The 20,332-nt window shown below is 39.3% G+C and overlaps 1 protein-coding gene across 3 annotated transcripts in view; it reads left to right on the top strand.

Annotated features, from left to right (window-relative positions):
* The window catches only part of CLCN4 (chloride voltage-gated channel 4), a 99,670-nt gene extending 81,436 nt beyond the window's left edge, over positions 1–18,234 (top strand). For all 3 annotated transcript variants that reach the window (XM_043992560.1, XM_043992558.1, XM_043992559.1), the window contains 2 exons: positions 1,559–1,775; positions 17,647–18,234. In XM_043992560.1, the coding sequence (XP_043848495.1) occupies positions 1,559–1,775; positions 17,647–17,737 (308 nt within the window). In that variant the 3' untranslated portion in view covers positions 17,738–18,234. The remainder of the gene's footprint in view (positions 1–1,558; positions 1,776–17,646) is intronic.
* The last annotated feature ends 2,098 nt before the right edge of the window (positions 18,235–20,332 follow it).

Raw genomic sequence — 20,332 nt, 5'->3', positions numbered from 1 at the left:
CTTGTGTCATGGAGTCTCCTTCATTCAGAATGTTCAGTTTGTCCTTGTTGCACATTTTCTGGGAGATTCTTGGAAAAGAATCCTAGAGGCTGGACTGCTGGACTTGATGTTAAGAAAAACCAAGTCTGAATTCAGCCTTACATACTGATTGATTGAGCGGGGGAGCCACTGTTTCCTCTTCTGCAAAATGGGGAAAATAATTGCACCAAACTCCCAGTTTTGCAAAGTTAAAATGACATAATATATGAAAAGTACTTTGCAAACCTTAAAATACTATTCTTACTACTAATCCCATTTTCCCCCTTACCTTTTCAATCGAGTTCAAATAGAAAGTCCGGGCAAGTTGAGATATATCATGCTATCTCTCTTATATCTAATGTTTGGCATATTATTTATTATGCAGGTGTATTAAAAGATTACTCTTTTGCAATTGAATAAAATATTGGGATAGAATCTCTTCTTCTCTGGGCGTACTGAAAGTATCTCTGGGACACCTCTAGCATCATACAAGATGTTGGGATGATATGTATTCTATGCCATCCCCATGTGGTTTTTATTTTTTTTTATTTTTTATTTTTTTACTAGGAATCTAAAATGTTTTGAAAGCCTTTGATTCCATGTAGTTTGGAGATGATGAGAATTCAGAATGGCTGCATTTATTAAAATATTGTTCTTAAAATTTTGTGGCTCATTATCTTATCTGGGCCATTGTGGAAGGAGGGAAAGTAGGAAGGAAGGAAACAAAAGGTTTTTTTTTTTTTGTGTGGGACAATGGGGTTTAAGTGACTTGCCCAGGGTCACACAGGTAGTAAGTGTCAAGTGTCTGAGACCAGATTTGAACTCAGGTCCTCCTGAATCCAGGGCCGGTGCTTAATCTACTGCACCACCTAGCCGCCCCCCAACAAAAGTATTAAGCACCTACTATGTGCAAGGTACTGTGTTATGCACCTCACAAATATTATCTTTAATTCCCACAACAACCCAATTAGGTAGATGCTATTATTATGGTCATTTAACAGTTGAGGAAGCTGAGGCAAACAGATTAAGTGGCTTGTCCAGAGTCACTTAGCTAATAAGTGTCAGAGGCTGTATTTGAACTCAAATCTTCCTGGCTCTATCCACTATCCTACCTAGCTGGGTCAGTATTCCAGGTAAGAGGTTATGAGGGTGCAAATAGTGGGGATGGCCTTGTGAGTTGAGAGAAGTGGATGGATGCAAGAGATATGATGGAGGTAGATTCAGTAAGACTGGGCAACTGATTGGATATGGGGGGACAGGGAAGAGCTGAAATACCCCTGAAGCTGGGTGATTAACAAAATGGTGGCACCTTAAACAGAAATTTGTAATAATGTTCTGCTCTCAGTACAATATATTTGTTGAGTTCTCAAGGATATTTTGAGGTCTGTATTTGCAGTAAAGGTTTGTATATGTTAGTTTATGAAAGATAGTTAAGCTTCTGATACATAATCCTGTCTGTTATAATTGCTAGAGTAGGGCAGAGTACCCATGTACCATTGGGGCTGCTTATTCTAACTGCCCTTCTCCTCTTGTTGTCTAGAAAATGCCAGGCAGCGGCAGGATGGGATTGTGAGCAATTCCATCATGTATTTCACCGAAGAGCCCCCTGAGTTGCCCGCTAATAGCCCTCATCCCCTGAAGCTGAGGCGTATTCTCAACCTGAGCCCCTTCACAGTCACTGACCATACCCCCATGGAGACGGTGGTGGACATCTTTCGGAAGCTTGGGCTCCGGCAGTGCCTGGTGACTCGTAGTGGGTAAGTAGAACGGCATACTTGAGTTCAATTTCAGTCAGCATTTAAGAGCCTCACTATGTATAAGGCACTGTGCTTAGCGCTGATAATACAAAGACAAAAATGACAAAGAGACCTTACCCTAAAGAATCGTAACATTCTACCAAGGAACATCGAATGCAAACAGGTAAGTGCACGCAAAAAAAATCTGAACAGGCAGGGAACACTTGACAGCCAGGGAGATAAGGGGATAGGAGGAAGCATCTGAACTGAGAATTCTAAGAAGTGGAGATGAGAAAAAAAAATACATTTAAGGCATGTGGGATGGCTCAGGTGAAGACAGAGCGAGGAGATATCTTAGAGGCAATAGAAAGCCACTGAAGATACTTGAGCTGGAGCATGACGTGGTCAGACTTTCTCTTTAGGAAGATGAATTTTACAACTGTGTGGAAGGTGGGTTAGAGAAAAATTATGCTGGAAACTAGAAAAGGAATTAGGAATCTCTTAGAGGCAGTCTATTACTAGTACACTGTCTAATCTAGTACAGGGGATAGAGTGCTGGGCCCGGAGTCAGGAAGACCTGAATTCATATCTGACTTCAGACACTTACCAGCTGTGTTACCCTGGGCAAGTCACTTCACCTCAGTCGGCCTCAGTTTCCTCTTGTAAAATGCAGATAATAATAGCACCTCCCTCAACAATCAAATAAGATAACATTTGTGAAGTACTTAGCATGGTGTCAGACACATGCCTGTTTACTTCCTATTTCAAAAGTCCCCATAAGAAGTAATGAGGAATAATGGGAGTGGCCTTATGAATGGAGAGAAGGTTTGGATGCAAAAGATGTCTTGGAGGTAGAATCAACAAGACTGAGCAACTGATTAGATATGTGGGGAGAGGGAAGAGCTGAAGACACCTCGGAAGCTGTGAGCCTGGGTAGCTGACAGAAAGGTGGCATCCCAGACAGAAGCCGGGAAGTATGTAGGGAGGGACGATATAGAGTCAGAAGAGCGAGATCTGCTTAGGACATATTGAGTTTGAGATGCTTACAGGACATGTAGGGAGAGATGTCTGGAAGACATCTGCTGATGCCAGTTTGAAAATATAATCAAGAGACACAAAAACAGAAAACAATGGGGGAGAGTAGAAGGGAGGGGGTGGTGGTGCTGATGGGAACTGATCCAATGTGATGTAGGAGACAGCTTCCAGGGGCTCTGTTCACATAACAGTCAGTTCTTCTTAAGAACTGAGAAATCTGAGACAGAGACTACGTGATTTGTACTGCATTTGACTGTGGTCGGGGGCACAGGAAGAATAATCGCTTGGCTTCCTACTCCGAATGTGTCTTCTCACAAGTGTTATTTTTTCTTTCTGTGGGGAGTTTGGTTGTGACTGCAACACAAAAACAGACCCAGACTACTCGAGCAATTAGTGAAAATATACTCAGCAACAGACCCCTTTCAGCCTGTGAATAATGTCTGACCATGTATTGTAAGCACTAAGATCAACCAGCTTTGAAAGGGGGACTTTTTCTTTCACATCCCTGCCCTGAGTTGGAGAGATTGAAAGATTTTATATCATAGGGATTTGAGACCAAACAGGAGTCATCTGTGCCCCCCAAAAAACAAAAACAAAACCCCAGTTCTCTAGCTAACCCTATATTGACATTTTAAAGATATTACGGAAAAATTGCATAGGAAGCCTGATTTAAATTAGGGTAATTAACCAAGGGCTACTTTGTTGCATTGTTCCAGTAACTGGTGGATTATTTTATGCTATATTATGTGGCTACTACATTGTCATTCTATGAGCATTTTTTTTTAGTGTAGATCTATGATTTTATTGGAATAGAGAATTCTGAGTGGAAACACTGGGTGTGATACTATGATCCTATGAACTGCTCAATCAGTGCAAATCAATCAGTGCAATCAGCAAATCAGTTAGAGGGTTGTTTGCAGGCACACATTTAGTATATTGGAAGGAAGGATTTGAATCCAGGTCTTCCTTCAAGGATGGTCTTCTAGCCACCATGCCCACTGCTCCTTCTAATTCTGTGTAGAATACCTAAAATGAAATGTACCTGGGAGGTGGGGGAAGGGAGAGGAAGCATGTAGGAGAAGCCTCCTACCATAATAACGGTGATAATTATTATAGTAACATAATCCATGGCACTTCATTGTTTAATGTGGAGCATTTTGCAAACCTTAAAGTGTTATGCAAATGTCAGCTACTATTGTTGTTACTTTTTGAAAGCACTTTCACACATAATTAGCTCATTTCATCCTCATGCTAACACTATGAAACCGGCAAGAAAGCTATTATTATCCTTCTCTGACAGATGAAGAAAATGAGAGGACAGATTCATTAAGTGACAGATAACCAAATTAATGGCAGATATAAGACAAAGTGAAAGTTAAAAGAATAAGGGATAAAAATAAAAGAATAGGTTCTGGGAAAGCAAAGTAATTGGGTTAGAGAACAATTTTTCTGGAAGTTGGTGTGTAGGATGGAAAGATATCATATCCCTTGTTGACTAGGAGACAGTTGTATTTGTCCAAAGATAAGGGCATGATCCTTTGGGCTATAGTTTTGGCAGAGAAAATAGAGAAAAGTCGATATCAAAGACAACTCAGTAGACCCTAATGATAGACTGGATGTGGGGAGATCATAGGATCATATCTGTTGGACTGGAAAGGAGCTCTGAAGCCCAGTTCATTCATTTTTCAGATAAGGACACTGAGGTTCAGGGAGATTTGTAGGTAATAAGGGTCTAAGATGGGATTCGAATCCAGGGCTTTTGACTCCAAAGCTAATTGTCTTTCCACTGACCTCCTGATGAAGAGAATGCTAAGGTTTTAAACTTGGGGGGAAATCAGGTAGATTCTTTGACAATAGTGGGGAAATTATTTGTGTGTGTGCATGTGTGCTTGCTCTCCCTCTCTCCTCTCTGCTGAGCAGCTGTGGTGGTTTTAGCTGCTTAGAAGCCAGCTTAATTTTTCAAATGCTGGGCCACTGGGCCCACCAAACAACCTGGTGGCTTTGATTGTAAAAATTGCCAGATGGTATTTATGCTTTTGAATAAGGGTTGAGGTAGATATTAAAGTAATGTGTTCCCTTGATTGTAATCCTTTGATGATCCATTGCTTGGCCTTATATTCTCCTGGGTCCTATTAGAAAGGCAGATAAAAATCTGGTTGAGGAGGCCAAAGGGGCCCCAAAGCCCAGCACTGACTAGAGTGAATTGGCAGCTTTTGTTACTATATAATCTGATAACTCAATACTTTTCGGTCCTTTACTGGCTGATGTAGCAGCCTACATAGCTTGAAGTAAACGATTAAGTCTACTAGATTGTAAGTTCGCTGAGAGCAGGGACTGTGTGTCTTAGTAATATTCCTACCCCATACAGTGTCTCGAATATAGTGGATATGCAATAAATGCTTAATGGATCCAAGTACTTGACCTTGATTCTGCAGACCATTTCCCTAGGCAGTATCTAAAGTAGACTTCCTCTGCTTGAATTTCCAGTACTATGCAGAATAAATACCAATGTGGTCACCCATAGCATTTCAAGTTTATAACACTTTAGCCCCTTTTAAAAAACTCACACACATAAAAAACTAGATGTCAATTATCATTGGAATTTCCAATTTAGTCAGGAAATTCTGCCCTTAATACTCTCTCACAACTCATTGGCTCCCAAGAGTGTTTCATGTGAAGATCTAGGGACACAAATTGGCTCCGAATGTTCTGTGAGAAAACAAAATCACACTCTCTCTTGTTTTATTTTTTAAACAAACACAGATGCTGATATGTTAGTGCTGGCAAGATATCCTTATATGCGAGGGACTTTCATCTCCTTGGGCTTCCAGCCAGGTTAGGCATGTCTCAAACATGCTCACTCTTCATATTCATTCCTTCTCTTTGTGCTTTCCCTGCTGAAAATTGCTAACGATCTTCAAATGTCAGGATCACCTGGTTTGTGATGTGATGGGAGAGTGCAGGCAGCTGGAAGATGGGGGCAAGGCCGAAAAGGGGGCCTCCAGCTGCTTCTTAAAATACCCAGAGTCCTGAGGGAAAGGCACAAATAGTATTAGCAGACCCACATAGACATGAGCTGGTACTGGTGGAGAAGACTGTGGCCTTTTGCCCCCTGAACACCACAGCCTGGGAGCCCATTGGTGGCAAGAGAGGTGAGTGGTGTTAGGTTACCGGGAAGAAAATTGAGAAAGCTAAAGTGAGAGAAAGGTAATTCCCCAAGGCTCTTGGCAGGGGGTGAAAGGACTATGTGATTTCAGTTAACCTCAGACAAATCCAAAGCTAAACTGTTCTTAGTGGAGTAGAACCTGTTAACTGTACTGTGTTCCATTTACTTGAATTGATAGCTGGGAAGGATCAAGCCTTCCAACTCTCAATTTAAATGAACTAGGGCATCCTGTCTACTGCCAGACTGGGCTTGCCTTCCCCTTTCCCCAAGGAACAGAAAATGAATGGCCTTCTTTCTTTGTGGCACCCTTTCCTTGTCAGTCTAGGACTCACACTGCTGTGGACAGATAAACCACTGAAATGATTTTGCAGTCTTCAGTATCTCCGCTTTGTGGCACTGAGGTGATATTTTCAAAGAGACATTCTAAAAGGTAGTTGCAGACAAATGGCTGATCTTTTGATGTTGCCTTGGGGAAGTAGGGGGTCTAAAACTGCTTTCACATCTGCCTCGTAGGAGTTGGTTTGTGGGTCATAGGTGTGTTTTTGTCCACTGGCAAACATTGGTAAGTAATGACTTATCAAAACAGATTTGCCTTGGGTCTGTCAACACTTATTGAACAGTAGTCTGAGAGAGACAGTGGTAGGAAGACAGCTCATCAAAAAAGAAACAAATTGGGGGAGCATTGAGAAGCATTCAAGAGATAGATGCAGTTAAAGGCAGTAATCATTGAAGGAGGGAAGAAACAACAGCACATGGAGTGCTGTTGAAGTGGAGGAGCCTTTTTACATAGTTTCAGCAACAGAGCCTCTCTTTGTCTTAAAAAAGATAAAACAACAAAACAAAACCTTAAAATGTTACCCTGGGAGGATTGAATGAAATTTTTTCTGGCATCAGAACTTTTTTTGTTAGAGGGCTGTTCTTTATCTCATGTCATGTCAGTTGCCAATTTTCTCATTATCCTTTGCTAGTTTTAAAAAGAGGACCTAAATCTTCATTAATACTTATAAGCATTTAAGGTCTTTTATTCACATCAACTATTGACAGTTTCCCTAATTTTGTGATTTCATGACATGACTTGAGGAAAGAGTAGAATTACATAACAGTGCTGGCCTCTAAGCCAAAAAGACTTGGTTTAAAATTACCTTTCTCTCATGCTGACTGTGTGAACGTGGGTGAGTCTCCTTACTACCTCCTCGGTTCTTGAGAAGAACTCTACTTATAGTTTCAAGGACTATAAATTTCAGAGAAGGTCCGGATCTGATTACTCCACTTTGCAACTGCTAGTCTGCCTGGAACAAGATACCCTTCCCAGGTTAAGCTCATCACCTCGAATTTCATAGTTGTTCATTCCTTTTTTATTTGTTTCTGACTCCTCTTGACCCTATATGGGGTTTTCTTAGCAAAGATACTATAGGTGTTTGCTGTTTCCTTCTCCAGCTCATTTTACAGATGAAGAAACTGAGGTAAACAGGGTTAAGTGACTAAGTATATATAATCGAATTTGTACCTTTCAGAGCTGTTCTAGTTGTCTATGATTCCTTCCAGCCTTCCTTTTAAAATTTTTGGGATTGTATCCCAACCCTCCCCTTTCCTCCTACCTTCCTTCATTTTTTTTTCTTTTGTTTTTGTTTTTGTTTTGGGTTTGGGTTTTTTTTGCGGGGCAATGGGGGTTAAGTGACTTGCCCAGGGTCACACAGCTAGTAAGTGTCAAGTGTCTGAGGCCGGATTTGAACTCAGGTACTCCTGAATCCAGGGCCAATGCTTTATCCACTGCACCACCTAGCCGCCCCCCCCACCTTCCTTTCTAATCTTATATTTTTATAATTGAATAAACTGAGGCCCTAGAGAGGGGAAATGACTTATCTATATAGACATCTGGTTAGTAGGAATAGAACCGAAATTTCCTGATGTTCTAAAGCCAAAGTTCTTCCTATAAAACCATGCCTCAAATTAAAAACTGATTGTTTCTTGAAGTTGAAGGATTGATGTGCTTCTTTGTATGTGGTAATCTAAGATTAACCCTTGAATATAGAATCATACTTCTATACTCCAGTGGATCCATGATTAGATCAGTGAGGATCTACTTTCTCCTAATACCACCCTCCAGCACAAATTCCAACTCATCAGTGCCTTCCAATTCATACATTCCTTTTCATACATGTATTTCCATGTATCCTTTATAGATGAATTATCTAATATAATAGAGGCTTCCCTGTTTTTTTAATATTTTGTGAATACTAGTGCAACATATTATCCTTTGTTTTTGCCCAACACGTCCATTTCTATTTCTAGTCACATATATCCTCTCTTTTTATTCCGAAATTAACAAATAAAATGAGTATTTTCAATACATTATCTGTTTGAAGAATGTATATTAGTAATATTGTATTACTGTGAATATATAGTCATTTTGCATGCAGGTCATTGTTGGCAAGCTTCTGTAGCCTATTTAAAACCACCTTGCATTTTATCATTGCCTTTTGGGTGCTTCCAAATTTAATTCTTTGAAGACCATGGTATTCCATGATTTGCAGCTGTATTGCCTTATTGAAAGAATACTGGTGACGAAAAGATGAACTTTTTGTTTCAGGGAACAACTTGGAATCGTTGAAAATGCTGAATAGTTTTGTTTTGTTTTGGTTTTTTGGGTTTTTCGTGGGGCAAAGGGGAATAAGTGACTTGCCCAGGGTCCCACAAGCTAGTAAGTGTCAAGTGTCTGGGACTGGATTTGAACTCAGGTTCTCCTGAATCCAGGGCCAGTGTCACCTAGCTGCCCCTCTGAATAGTTTTTTAAATGCAATTTAGTACACTTCAGTGATGGAATCCATTCAGTCTTTCTACAGTGTTTGTCCAAGATGCAGCTTATGCTGGACCAACTCAATGGACTGTGCAGCCATGTTTTGCAATATGCATTCTTTATCCATTTTGTTTTTCCTATGTGGATTGCCGAGTTGTTTTTGTTTGAGTGGACCTGGATTTCATTGAGGAGGTCCATTAGTCTTCTAGGGGTTGGGATGCCAAGCGCCACATTTCTCACAAACAGAAGTATCTGGAGAACCTTGAAATGAAAAGGAAATAGCCTCTCCATTGAGATTCTTTGCCGGGTGTCCTCTATGACACCTTTGGTGAGCATACTTATCTCCCTTAATAGTGATAACCAAAAAGTTAATTAAACAAAATTTTCTCTGTGGTTTCATCTATTAGGGAGTTTGAATGATCTTAACAAATGCTTGGGAGTTATTCCCTTATTGCATGGGCTGACTTTAAGGCTAGGTTTTGTTCTACCAAATCAGATGCTCTTTTTGTTTTTGTAATTATAACCAATAAATATGGCAGGGTCATGTATTCTGCATATTTCAGTGAGCATTTGGGCCAGCAGTTACCCCCTGTGGTAATAATACCTTCCATAGTATTCTTCATCCTTTAGGTATCTTTCACTCTTTGGCATACCTTGGAAATGAATTCCTGGGTTCTTTTAAAATCACATCACTACCCGTGCACCTTTCTTCTACGTATATTTGATCAGGCCCAGATGCTTTTCTTGGCTTCATTTTCCTAAGTTCTCTTTGTAATTCTTTTCTTAACACCTGGAGAACTGAAGTGTTCCTCTAACTGTGTGGGCTCCCCCTGTGATTTGTGATGAGAAGAGATCATTGCACAAACGCTTACAAATCTGTTTCAATTTGTATATATTTGTTATCCTTCTTCCAGATTTATCTATATGCTCTGGGAAGAACGTGTGTCCAACTTGGGGCTTAAATGAAATCAAATTTTTTTGCAGTCCCTCACACTCACCCCAATGTTTTTTTATTGCTTTGTAAAGTGATTGTATTTCCAGTCTTCATTCATCCTCCTTCATAATGATTTTTAAATTGTTAGCTCCCTTAAAAAATGTTTTTCTCTGCTTGGCTGCCATGTCTCTGTCTCTCAGACAAACTGTTTCTTGATTGAGGCTAGCTTTAAGCTCTTATTTTCCTCCTTATGGTGGCTTTTATATCAGGTAAATTTCTTTAAGAAATGGTGATAATCTAAAATGTCATTGTTTTTACTTTTATTTATTTCCCATTTTTTAAAGTAGACTGTTGGCCAAATGGGTCAGGTTGGAATTGTTTTAATTGCATTTGTGGGGAGGAGAGTTCCTCATCTTTATATTTTTTTATGATTGGTGTGGATTTTGGTCACTGGTCAAACTACTAGTCATTGATCTGACTGTACACAGCTCATTCTAAAATAATGTTCACGTTAATAACCAGTTTTTTCCTGTCAATATATCAATTCCTAAAAACAAAAAGTTTTGTTTCCATGTCATTACCTTTTGATCCTGTATATAATATGATGAAAATCTTCATTATATATAGGTATATGGCTTCTGAATGACCTAAGGCCTTTGGCCTCTTTTATTTAATTTTGCATCATGGGGACAGGTTAAGGAGGGGTCCTGGATCTGTGATTTTTTTGGTATTTGGAACTCCCTCTAGCAATTGAAATTCAAACTTTGTCTACAGTGGTAGTGTTAAGGGAATGAACTATAGTACTGAAACATTAAGTGATTCTTTTAGAATCACACAGTCAGTATGTATCACAGGTGAGACTTGAACCCACATCTTGCTGACTATGAGACTAGCTCTCTATACATGACATCATACTGACTCTTATAATTGTAAACTGAACTGTACTTTCTAATGTATTTTTCACTATCTTTTCCTTTCCCTACCTTCCCATTGAAATCACCAAGACTCAATATGAGTATTGACTTTGGAGAATCTTACCAAGTTTTTTGTTGTTGTTGTTTTGTTTTTGTAGAAATCCCTTGCTTTTTCATCTTCAGAAGAGGTTGGTGCATAAACTATAATTACCTCTGTGGTGATCTTTCTTTCCATCATGAGAACTCTAAATCCAGGTACCCAGATGCACCATGAAATGATGCTTCTTGTTGCCCTTGGGTGCATGACAAAACCAGTTTCCTTAGCACCTTCATTCATCTTTCTGAGGATAGTTGTGAGTCAAACTACAATTAATTGTAATTTCTTTGTCTTCTGATTTCACATAGAATGCCAATGGTTCCGTAACTCTAGTAGTTTATTAACTCGTTGGTATTTGGACAGTAGTTTCATACTTAGAGCACAAAGGTTAAATTAATATTTATAGATGGTCTGTAAACTGTGGTTCCTAGCATGCTACTCCCACTTTGCATTTTGTAGCTGTCATAGGCAGAGTTGTTGCCATGGACCACCTAGTACTAACAGCTATTAATTTTTTGTTTATTTTTGGGTTGGCATGAATAAAGAATTCTTCACACAATGTTCAACCTGCTGGTGACTAGTCTGTACTTAGTTGGGCTGATTGTCAGGTGGCAAACATAATCTGTTACTGGGTCTGTAAACAAGAAGAAAGAAGAGACATTAAAAAATACTCTCAAGGCAAGTGGTGATGATGGTGGTAGGTGGTGGTAGTGGTGCTGCTGATGACGATGATAATAATAATACCTTTGAAGTAGAAGGAATCACAGATATAATCTCTTCTAGTCTTCCTTTTTACAGACGAAGAGACTGCAGGCCAGGAAGGTTGTGAGTGACCCAACGTTACATTGTGAATTCCAAGATCTTCTGTGGACCCAATCCCAATCAGTGCTTTCCCCATGGTAGTGACTTGGCTCTCCCCACTGGTTCTACAGTTAGTCCCCTAGAAGCTCATCCGGGTCATTTATACACTACAGATTCCCAAACTCTAAGACATTAGGAAGTATCCTTCTACCTCAGGTCATGGGCAGAACTTAAAATCATACTAGAGGGTTGTGTTGTATGAGAAGGGAATCTTCCTGACCTGGACCACATCTTGTGTGGTGGAAGCGTATCTACAGCCAAATAATTAAGGAAACTATTTGATGTTTAAGACCCACATAGGCTTCTGAGTGGACCCAGAGAAGATTCCTTAGGGATTATTTGTGGACCCTAGCTAAAGATGACACAGGCTCCCTCACAGATTGGAATACCTGGTTCTCCAGAGTGCTTTGACTTTCAGGATAGAAAGGGTATTCAACAGTTCAAATATGGCCACTAAGAAAATATAAGAACTGACTACAAATAGTTGGAGGACTGCTGGAAGCTTCTGGCAGCTATAGAGACCCCCTTATTTGGTTGGGAACTGGGTAATGGCACTTTGGGGAATAATATTCTCTTCAATTTGAAAGAATAGGTTGGGGCAGCTAGATGGCGCAATGGATAGAGCACCGGCCCTGGAGTCAGGAGTATCTGAGTTCAAATCCGGCCTCAGATACTTAACACTTACTAGCTGTGTGACCCTGGGCAAGTCACTTAACCCCAATTGCCTCACTAAAAAAAAAAAAAAAAGAAAGAAAGAATAGGATGGTGCCATTATCAGGGAAAATGAACTCCTAAAGCAACTGAATCAAAGAGAAAAAATGAGGAGTAGGTGGAAAAGGGTTACCTTGAGACACAAACTGAAGTAGGCAATAAACCTTTGGAGTTTAGAGCCTTATTGTGTCTAAGTAGTATAACAACTATTGTTCATCCTTGGCCTGGAATGGGGTTGAGGGATGGGAAAGTAGGGAGGGATGAATTGTCTCTCAACAGCAGCAATAGATCTTGGAGACTGAAAAAGATGAGTAAAAAGATTGAGAGCTTCCTGTAGGTGTGTCTTGTTTCAATATTTTGACAAACATTTCTGGAACTGGCTTTGTTTACTTGAATCAGGCCTATGTTTTTTCATGCCAGTTTTTTTTTTTTTTTAAGTCCCATAGGTTGAAAAGTGTGAGACATTCATTCCAGATGTGAAAATTTTCCCTAAATAGTTCATGCATTAAGTCTAGGTGTAGCACTTATGCAGTGATGAGCATTCTGTGGGGTGGTTTGATCTGTTTTTTCATTGTGTTTTTCATTGTGTTCAATCTACTACTACTTGATATATTTCTTCTAAGGTGGGGAGTTTCTAGTTTTGCATTTTATCCAAGCATTTATCCTCACGCTTGTTATTGTTCAGTTGTGCTTCAGTTGTATCTAACTCTTCTTGATCCCATTTAGGATTTTCTTGGCAAAGATACTAGAGTATTTGCCATTTCCTTTTCCAGCTCATTTTACAGATGAGGAAACTGAGGTAAACAGGGTTAAGTGATTTGCCCAGGGTCATACAGTGAGTGTCTGAGGCCGCATTTGATTTTGGGAAGATGAGTCTTCCTGACTCCAGACCTGGCTTTCTGTCCACTGTACCACCTAGCTGCTCCTGTGGTAGTGTTGGGGTTGCTCACATTGAAAAGGCTACTGACGGGGCAGCTAGGTGGCGCAGTGGATAGAGCACCGGCCCTGGATTCAGGAGGACCTGAGTTCAAATCTGGCCTCAGACACTTAACACTTATTATCTGTGTGACCCTGGGCAAGTCACTTAACCCCAATTGCCTCACCAAAAAACAACAAAAAAAGAAAAGGCTACTGGCTAACTTGATGGGGAGAATTGTTGAGGTCATTGAAGGAATTGCGAGAATTGAGTGAACCACACTGACTCCATCTTTTGACTCAGTTGAGTCCTTCTATTTAATTATGGGTCTGGTCCAATTTTTATCCCCATGCTTCAGATAGGAAAATGGACATTGAGAGAAGTGATTTGCACAGAGTCATATTAAATCATTACTTGGTCACTGATGGGGCTGAGACTTCATCCCAGGCTAAGGCCTATTTCTTGTTGTTATTGTTCTCCTTCCTCCTTTCCCCATATCCCCTTTCTTGTTCTTTTATTCTCTTAGAGGTCTCCCTATCTCACCCAAGTGGGGTGATTCATCATTCGATCCCACTATTGAGCAACTTGGTGACTTTAACCTCCCTTTTTCTGAGCTGGACTGCTTCACCCCTCTGCAGGCAGTCTGGTGGCCCTTTGCTCTCTTGTGTTTGATTTGGTCACCCATTCAATAATCTTTAGCTTTTCTGCAACTCATAACCCCCAAGTTCAGGTGATCCATGAGTCTTGGCCTTCCCTGGTGGCAAGGAATACATAATCCTGTGTCGCCATGCCTGGCCAGTGCTTATTTCCATATTGCTTTTCATCGTTTCTTTTGTTTTTGTTTTTCCAAGCTAGGTTTCAGGCAGAATTCTAATCTGTAGACATAAAGGGTTATTACTTTAAGCATAAACTGGGGAAGGATAGAAATACAAGCAAAAAGAAAGACAGGGCAGCTAGGTGGCACAGTGGATAGAGCACCGGCTCTGGATTCAGGAGGACCTGAGTTCAAATCCAGCCTCAGACACTTAACACTTACTAGCTGTGTGACCCTGGGCAAGTCACTTAACCCCAATTGCCTCACCAAAAAAAGAAAGAAAGAAAGAAAGTCCCTGCTTTCAAGGGGTTTACATTTTAACAGGGTACAGGGTAAGACAACACATAAAAGAGAGCTAGTGTGTGCAAATGTATATGGTGACAAAGTCCAGAGAGTGAAGCATGGCTGGTGTGAACCCTTCCTCAAAACTTATCTAGGGGCTGCAGCTAGGTGGCATAGTGGATAAAGCATCAGCCCTGGATTCAGAAGGACTTGAGTGCAAATCTGGCCTCAGACACTTGACACTTACTAGCTGTATGACCCTGGACAAGTCACTTAACTCTCACTGCCCCACCAAACCCCCCCCCCCACAAAAACCTTATCTAGGGGGAAAGGGGGCTGCAGGGACAGAGGGAAGAACAGTTAAAACATGGTAGCAGAGTCTGGAGAGGAAAGGATGGCTGGTTGGGCCCCTCCCTCAAAATGGGGGGTTCAAACCACACAAGGTTGCTGTGAGGATCAAGTGAGATGATGTGTATGAAAATGATTAACTGAAAAAATTATTATTTTAATATTATTTTAATTTAGATCCTCCAGTGACACTAGAGCCTTAAGCTTTTCAATTAAATATATTCTCCAGTAGAGTTCTTCTGAAAGACCTTAAGCATTATAAACAATTTGCGTGGGCCTGCATAGGTTATTTTCAAGGTAAAGTTGTTCTAATGTTAACTCTTAGGGTATTTATCTTTTTTGTTATCTTTCCATCTACTTTTACTTAATATCTCAGGCCAGTTATTATCTCGAGCCCAATCTTAGTGAATGAAAGTTAGGAAGAAAGGTATACATGGAACTCTGGAAAGGAGAATGAATTCTGGGGACTTTCAGAACTGCCAGAAACTTTTATTGGGTCCCAAATGACTATCAAACCACAGTCGAGAAATTCCTGGACTTAGCGCTATATATGTCTGTGTATTTTTCCCCCTATGTTTAGAAATACTTTGATTTCTATATACTTTAAACATAAAATGGGAATTATAATGTCCTCCCTACCTCACATGGTTGTCATGTTTATCATGACATGAGATCTATAAAAATATTAACAATGAAGTATCATATAAATATTAACTGCTATTATTTCATTTAAATGGTGCTACAGTTTTAAATAATAGTATGTATGACATGGAATAGCAGATAAAGGGTTGGCCTTAATGGTTAGAAAAACCTGGGTGTAAATTTTACCTTTGGCACACTGGCTGTGTGCAAATAGTTAATTTTTCTGTGCTTACAGGCAACTGTCAAAGACTAAAATGGAGAGATCTTGATCTGCATTGATATTTTAGTATATAGGAGGCCTTTATTTTTAGTTATTTAGCACTTGGGGCATATGCCTAGCTATGGACATTTTAGTCACTTTCTTCACATAATTCCAAATTGCTTTCCAGAATGGTTACACTAATATGCAGCTCTACCAGTAATACAATAGCATTCCCTCTTTCCCCAACCCCTCCGGTGTTGACAAGTTCTGTGGTTTTTCATCTTTGCTAATCTGTTGGGTATATAAAGAGAAACCTCAGGGTTGTTGTGAACTGCTTTTCTCTCGTTAGTGATTTTGAACGTTGTTTCATATGGTTGTTAATGACAGTTTGTGAAAGAATTGCAAAACTTTCTTTGACCATTTGGGCAATGGTTTCTGTTCTTAAATATTTCTGTTCTGTATATTTTGAATGTGATACCCATATCAGAGATATGGGTATACAAAGATTTTTTTCAGGTCAACAACTTCCCTTCTTATCCTAGTTTCTCTAATTTTCTTCATTCAGAAGCTTTTCATTTTTTTGTAATTCTGTAATCACCTCTGTCTCTTGTTTGATTAAGAATTTGTCCTTTACCCATGGCTGTGAAAAATATATTCTAATTTTTATGATATTTTTAATATTCAAATCTATTATATATGCATACATATGCAAATTTATCTATTGATGTCTATTTATCTGTCGGCTAGGTGGTATAATAGATGGAGTGCCTGGTGTCAGGAAGACTTCATCTTTGTGAGTTCAAATCTGGCCTCAGACATTTAACAGCTGTGTGACCCTGGGCAAGTCACTTATCCCTGTTTACCTCAGTTTCCTCATCTGTAAAATGAGTTGGTCAAGGAAATGGCAAACCACTGGGGTTGTGAGGAGTTGGACACAACTGAAATGATTGAATAACAGCGTTTGCGTGTAATGTATAAATATATATCTGTACACACACACACACACACACACACACACACTTGTTTTGGTATGTGGTGTAAATGTTGATCTAAACCTAATTTCTGCCAGTCTACTTGCCAGTTTTCCTAGAAGTTCTTGTCTTTTCCTTTATAATTAATGTTTTTGAATTTTAATTCACACTGGATTATTGAATTCTACTGTTCGTGTTTCTCCCTTGGCTGTTTTGTTCTATTGATGTACTTTTCCATTTTTTACCACTATTAAATGGTTTTGATTACTGCTTTAAAATCTAGTTTGTAGTCTGAAAGTGCTATTACCATCTCATTCCTACCTTTCCCCACTATTTCCCATGATATTCTAGATTACTTTTTCTTCCAAATGAATTTTGATTTTATTTTGTCTAGCTCTGTAAAGGATTAGTTTTGATTAACACAGCACTAAATCTGTAAATTAAATTTGGCAGTACTGTCACTAGCAGCCACTGCCACCGAATAGCCCTTCCATTATTTGAGTTCCTCTTTATTCCTTGAAGGAGTGTTTTATAATTTTATATATACAACCAGTAACTGTGCTTTGGTAGATTGACTCCCAGGTATTTTATATATTTTGTATTTTTTTTTGTTTTGTTTTGTTTTTTGGGGGTAAGGCAATTGGGGTTAAGTGACTTGCCCAGGGTCACACAGCTAGTACGTGTCAAGTGTCTGAGGCTGGATTTGAACTCAGGTCTTCCTGACTCCAGGGCCAGTGCTCTATCCACTGCGCCACCTAGCTGCCCCCTGTATTTATTTTTAATGGTACTTCCCTTTCTGTTGCTACTCCTGGATTTTGTTATTGCTATATAACATGCTATTGATTTTGAAAGTTTCTTTTGTAACCTGAAACTTTATTTAAACTATGTAAATTGTATCAATTAGTGTTTTTTTTCCTTTCTCTGGGGTTTATTTGATGCTCTTTTTAAGAGTGGAAAAGCCAGGAAGCAGCATTTCCAAATTTCCTTAGTTTTCTTAAAAACTTGAGCTCATTTAGTAATATGTTCTGATGTTGACACCAAACTTGGTATTGCCTACAAGACAGAAAATAGAACCAAAGTACTTTTGACTCGCAACTAATTTGTTCTAATCAAGTTTCCTTCCCCCCCCCCCCCCCGCCAGTTCATTTTAGGAGGTGGTTGTTGACTTCTTGTTTCTCTCTTTTTCTTCCTCCCCATTTCAGGAGGCTGCTGGGCATCATAACGAAAAAGGATGTGCTGAGACATATGGCCCAGATGGCAAATCAGGACCCTGAATCCATCATGTTTAATTAGACCATTCATACTTCTAAGGCATGTGAATATTACTTTGGAGGAAAAAAAAAAAAGGTTGTATCGTCATTTTTTTAAGAAAGAGAAACAATATGCCACCATACCAAAATGAAAAAACTACACAGGGAGCAGCATGAGACAAAACTCTGAAAGGAGTTGAAGAAGGATGCGACTTTTATTAAATCATTGGGTATATAGGTTAGCACTTTAACCCTCTACCAGTTTCAAACTGTGTTTCCCTAAAGTGTTTACTAACAACTCGGCTGGTACCCAGGTAAGTGTAAATAGCATGGCCCACACTTGGTGAAGAAGGCGAAACAACACTGGAGGAACATATCGATCTAGAGGACCATGTGGGAGGCCTTAACTTAGGAACAAATGTGAAGCTTCAAATGCAAAAGCATAGAGGAATAAGTATGTGAACCTCTTTATTTATTTGTAACTGAAGTTTTGTTGCTTTGTTACTGAATCATAAAAAGACATTTGTCACTTATTTTGTTTTTTAAAAAAATTAAATTTGAGGAGATTTAAAGCTGTAAGTATGGAAAGAAATCTATTCATGGAAAGTCTTTTTCTTGTTCTTTTGGTTATTTTGGTTTCCCAGTTGTAGCCTAGCTGTGACCATGGCCGAGTGTTAAAATCAGAGATGTTTGGGAGAGTGAATCTGTTCTCTATGCAAGACTTAGATCTCAGAGCTGCACCATGAAAGTGTCCTTGAGTTTGGTCCTGGATTTCATTGCCTCTATACAAAGAAACACATTTTTATTTTGAAGGCATCCAGAGCTTGGTGATTTATTTGTACCCGAGTTGCATTAGCCCAATTTCTCCATTCCTAGTGATTAAATCTTCTTAAATACTACTCAGTTCAGCAAGGGACAATAGAAATGCTTTTGATGGGTTAGAACCTTTTGTGCCACCAGCATGCAATAAAAACTTGCTCTAAGTTCCAAGTGGGACATATAACAGTCAAAATAGGTTAACCATTGTTAGTACCTTATCACCAGATCTTTTTAATCACCACAGTCAAATAGAGTAAAGGTTCATAATGGAAAACCACTCTGCTTAAAAAAAAACCAAAACAAAACAACCCCCAAACCACTAAATAGATAATAAATCCTTTCCATTCTGTTCTCTCCTGGATGTCACCTGGACCAGCAGTTTTAATGTGTTCTTTCAAACTGACCACCAGTATATCAAACATTAGTCTCATTTCAGCCTCCTGGTGCCCTCTTCCCTAGGGTGGGTGTCTACACTGGAATATAAATATACTACAATTTGGGAGAAAGGTTTAAGGTGTCTTAGGAATTAAACAATGGTGCAATCATTTTAGGTGGAACTTGTCAAATTACCCCTTTTATTTTCTTCTGTGGCTTTTCCTTTTCTGGTTGCCCTCCTACTCTTTTCTGACTCGGTCTTTGTGAATAATTAGATACTTTGATTGTCCCTACCACCTACCCCTTCCCTCCCTTTGCCTTAAGTTCCAAGACACAGAATCTACAATCTTGGCATTTCAGGTTGGTTTTAGACTAAAGATTTTTCACTTTGGATAAAAACATGGCAAGAATTTATTTTTGTGAGGCTTCCAGAAGAACATTGAGAGCTTTTGTTTGTCAGTTCAAATCATATCACATTGACACAAATCATATCACATTGACACAAAGCAGTCAGTCCTGGGTTTTTCCTACACACCCCTTCACAAAGTAATATAGAAAGCTACTTCATTTAAAAAAAAAAAGTCCAGAAGATAATAAATTAAAAAAAACAAACATTTTTTTTGCGAAAAATGGAGGCCCTTTTTTTTTTTTTTTGCTCTCTTAGTAACCTTTTTTTTTTTTTTAAGTGAGGCAATTGGGGTTAAGTGACTTGCCCAGGGTCACACAGCTAGTATGTGTTAAGTGTCTGAGGCCAGATTTGAACTCAGGTATTCCTGAATCCAGGGCCGGTGCTTTATCCACTGCACCACCTAGCCACCCCTCAATAACCTTTAATCACATCAATAACTGTCCTTGTAAAAATTGTTATGTATTAAAGCTTATTTTGAGGGGCGGCTAGGTGGTGCAGTGGATAGAGTGTTGGGTGTAAAGTTAAGAAGACTCATCTTCCTGAATTCAAATTCAGCCTCAGACCCTTTCTAGCTATGTGACCCTGGGCAAGTCACTTAATCCAACTTGCATTAGTTTCCTCATCTATAAAATGAGCTGAAGAAAGAAATGGCAAATCACTCCAGCATATTTACCAAGAAAATCCCAAATTGGGTCACAAAGAGTCAGAGGTGACTGAAACAATCAAAAAACAATAAAGGCCCCATACTTAATATTTTGACATTAGGTTTTTATTATTGGGGTTTGTCCTACAATGGACAAACCAAAACATCTCAGAACATGGAGGAAGAGAAGTAATGTTAGTGTTAGAAAAATCCTCAGTTGCTTGAGTTGAATCCTTGCCTCATTCATATTATTACCTTCACCCTTCAGACCATACACTTATTGTGAATTAGAATGAGATATAGGTTTGATTTTCTGTGTTCCAGAATCACTTTTAGTTAAAGCTTTCTTAGTTTACTATAGCTTTTAAAAGGTGAAATTCTTCTAGCTAGGT

This window comes from Dromiciops gliroides, chromosome 3, assembly GCF_019393635.1.
Source record: "Dromiciops gliroides isolate mDroGli1 chromosome 3, mDroGli1.pri, whole genome shotgun sequence".
Lineage (NCBI taxonomy): Eukaryota > Metazoa > Chordata > Mammalia > Microbiotheria > Microbiotheriidae > Dromiciops > Dromiciops gliroides.
This window is presented reverse-complemented; position numbering and strand designations above follow the sequence as displayed.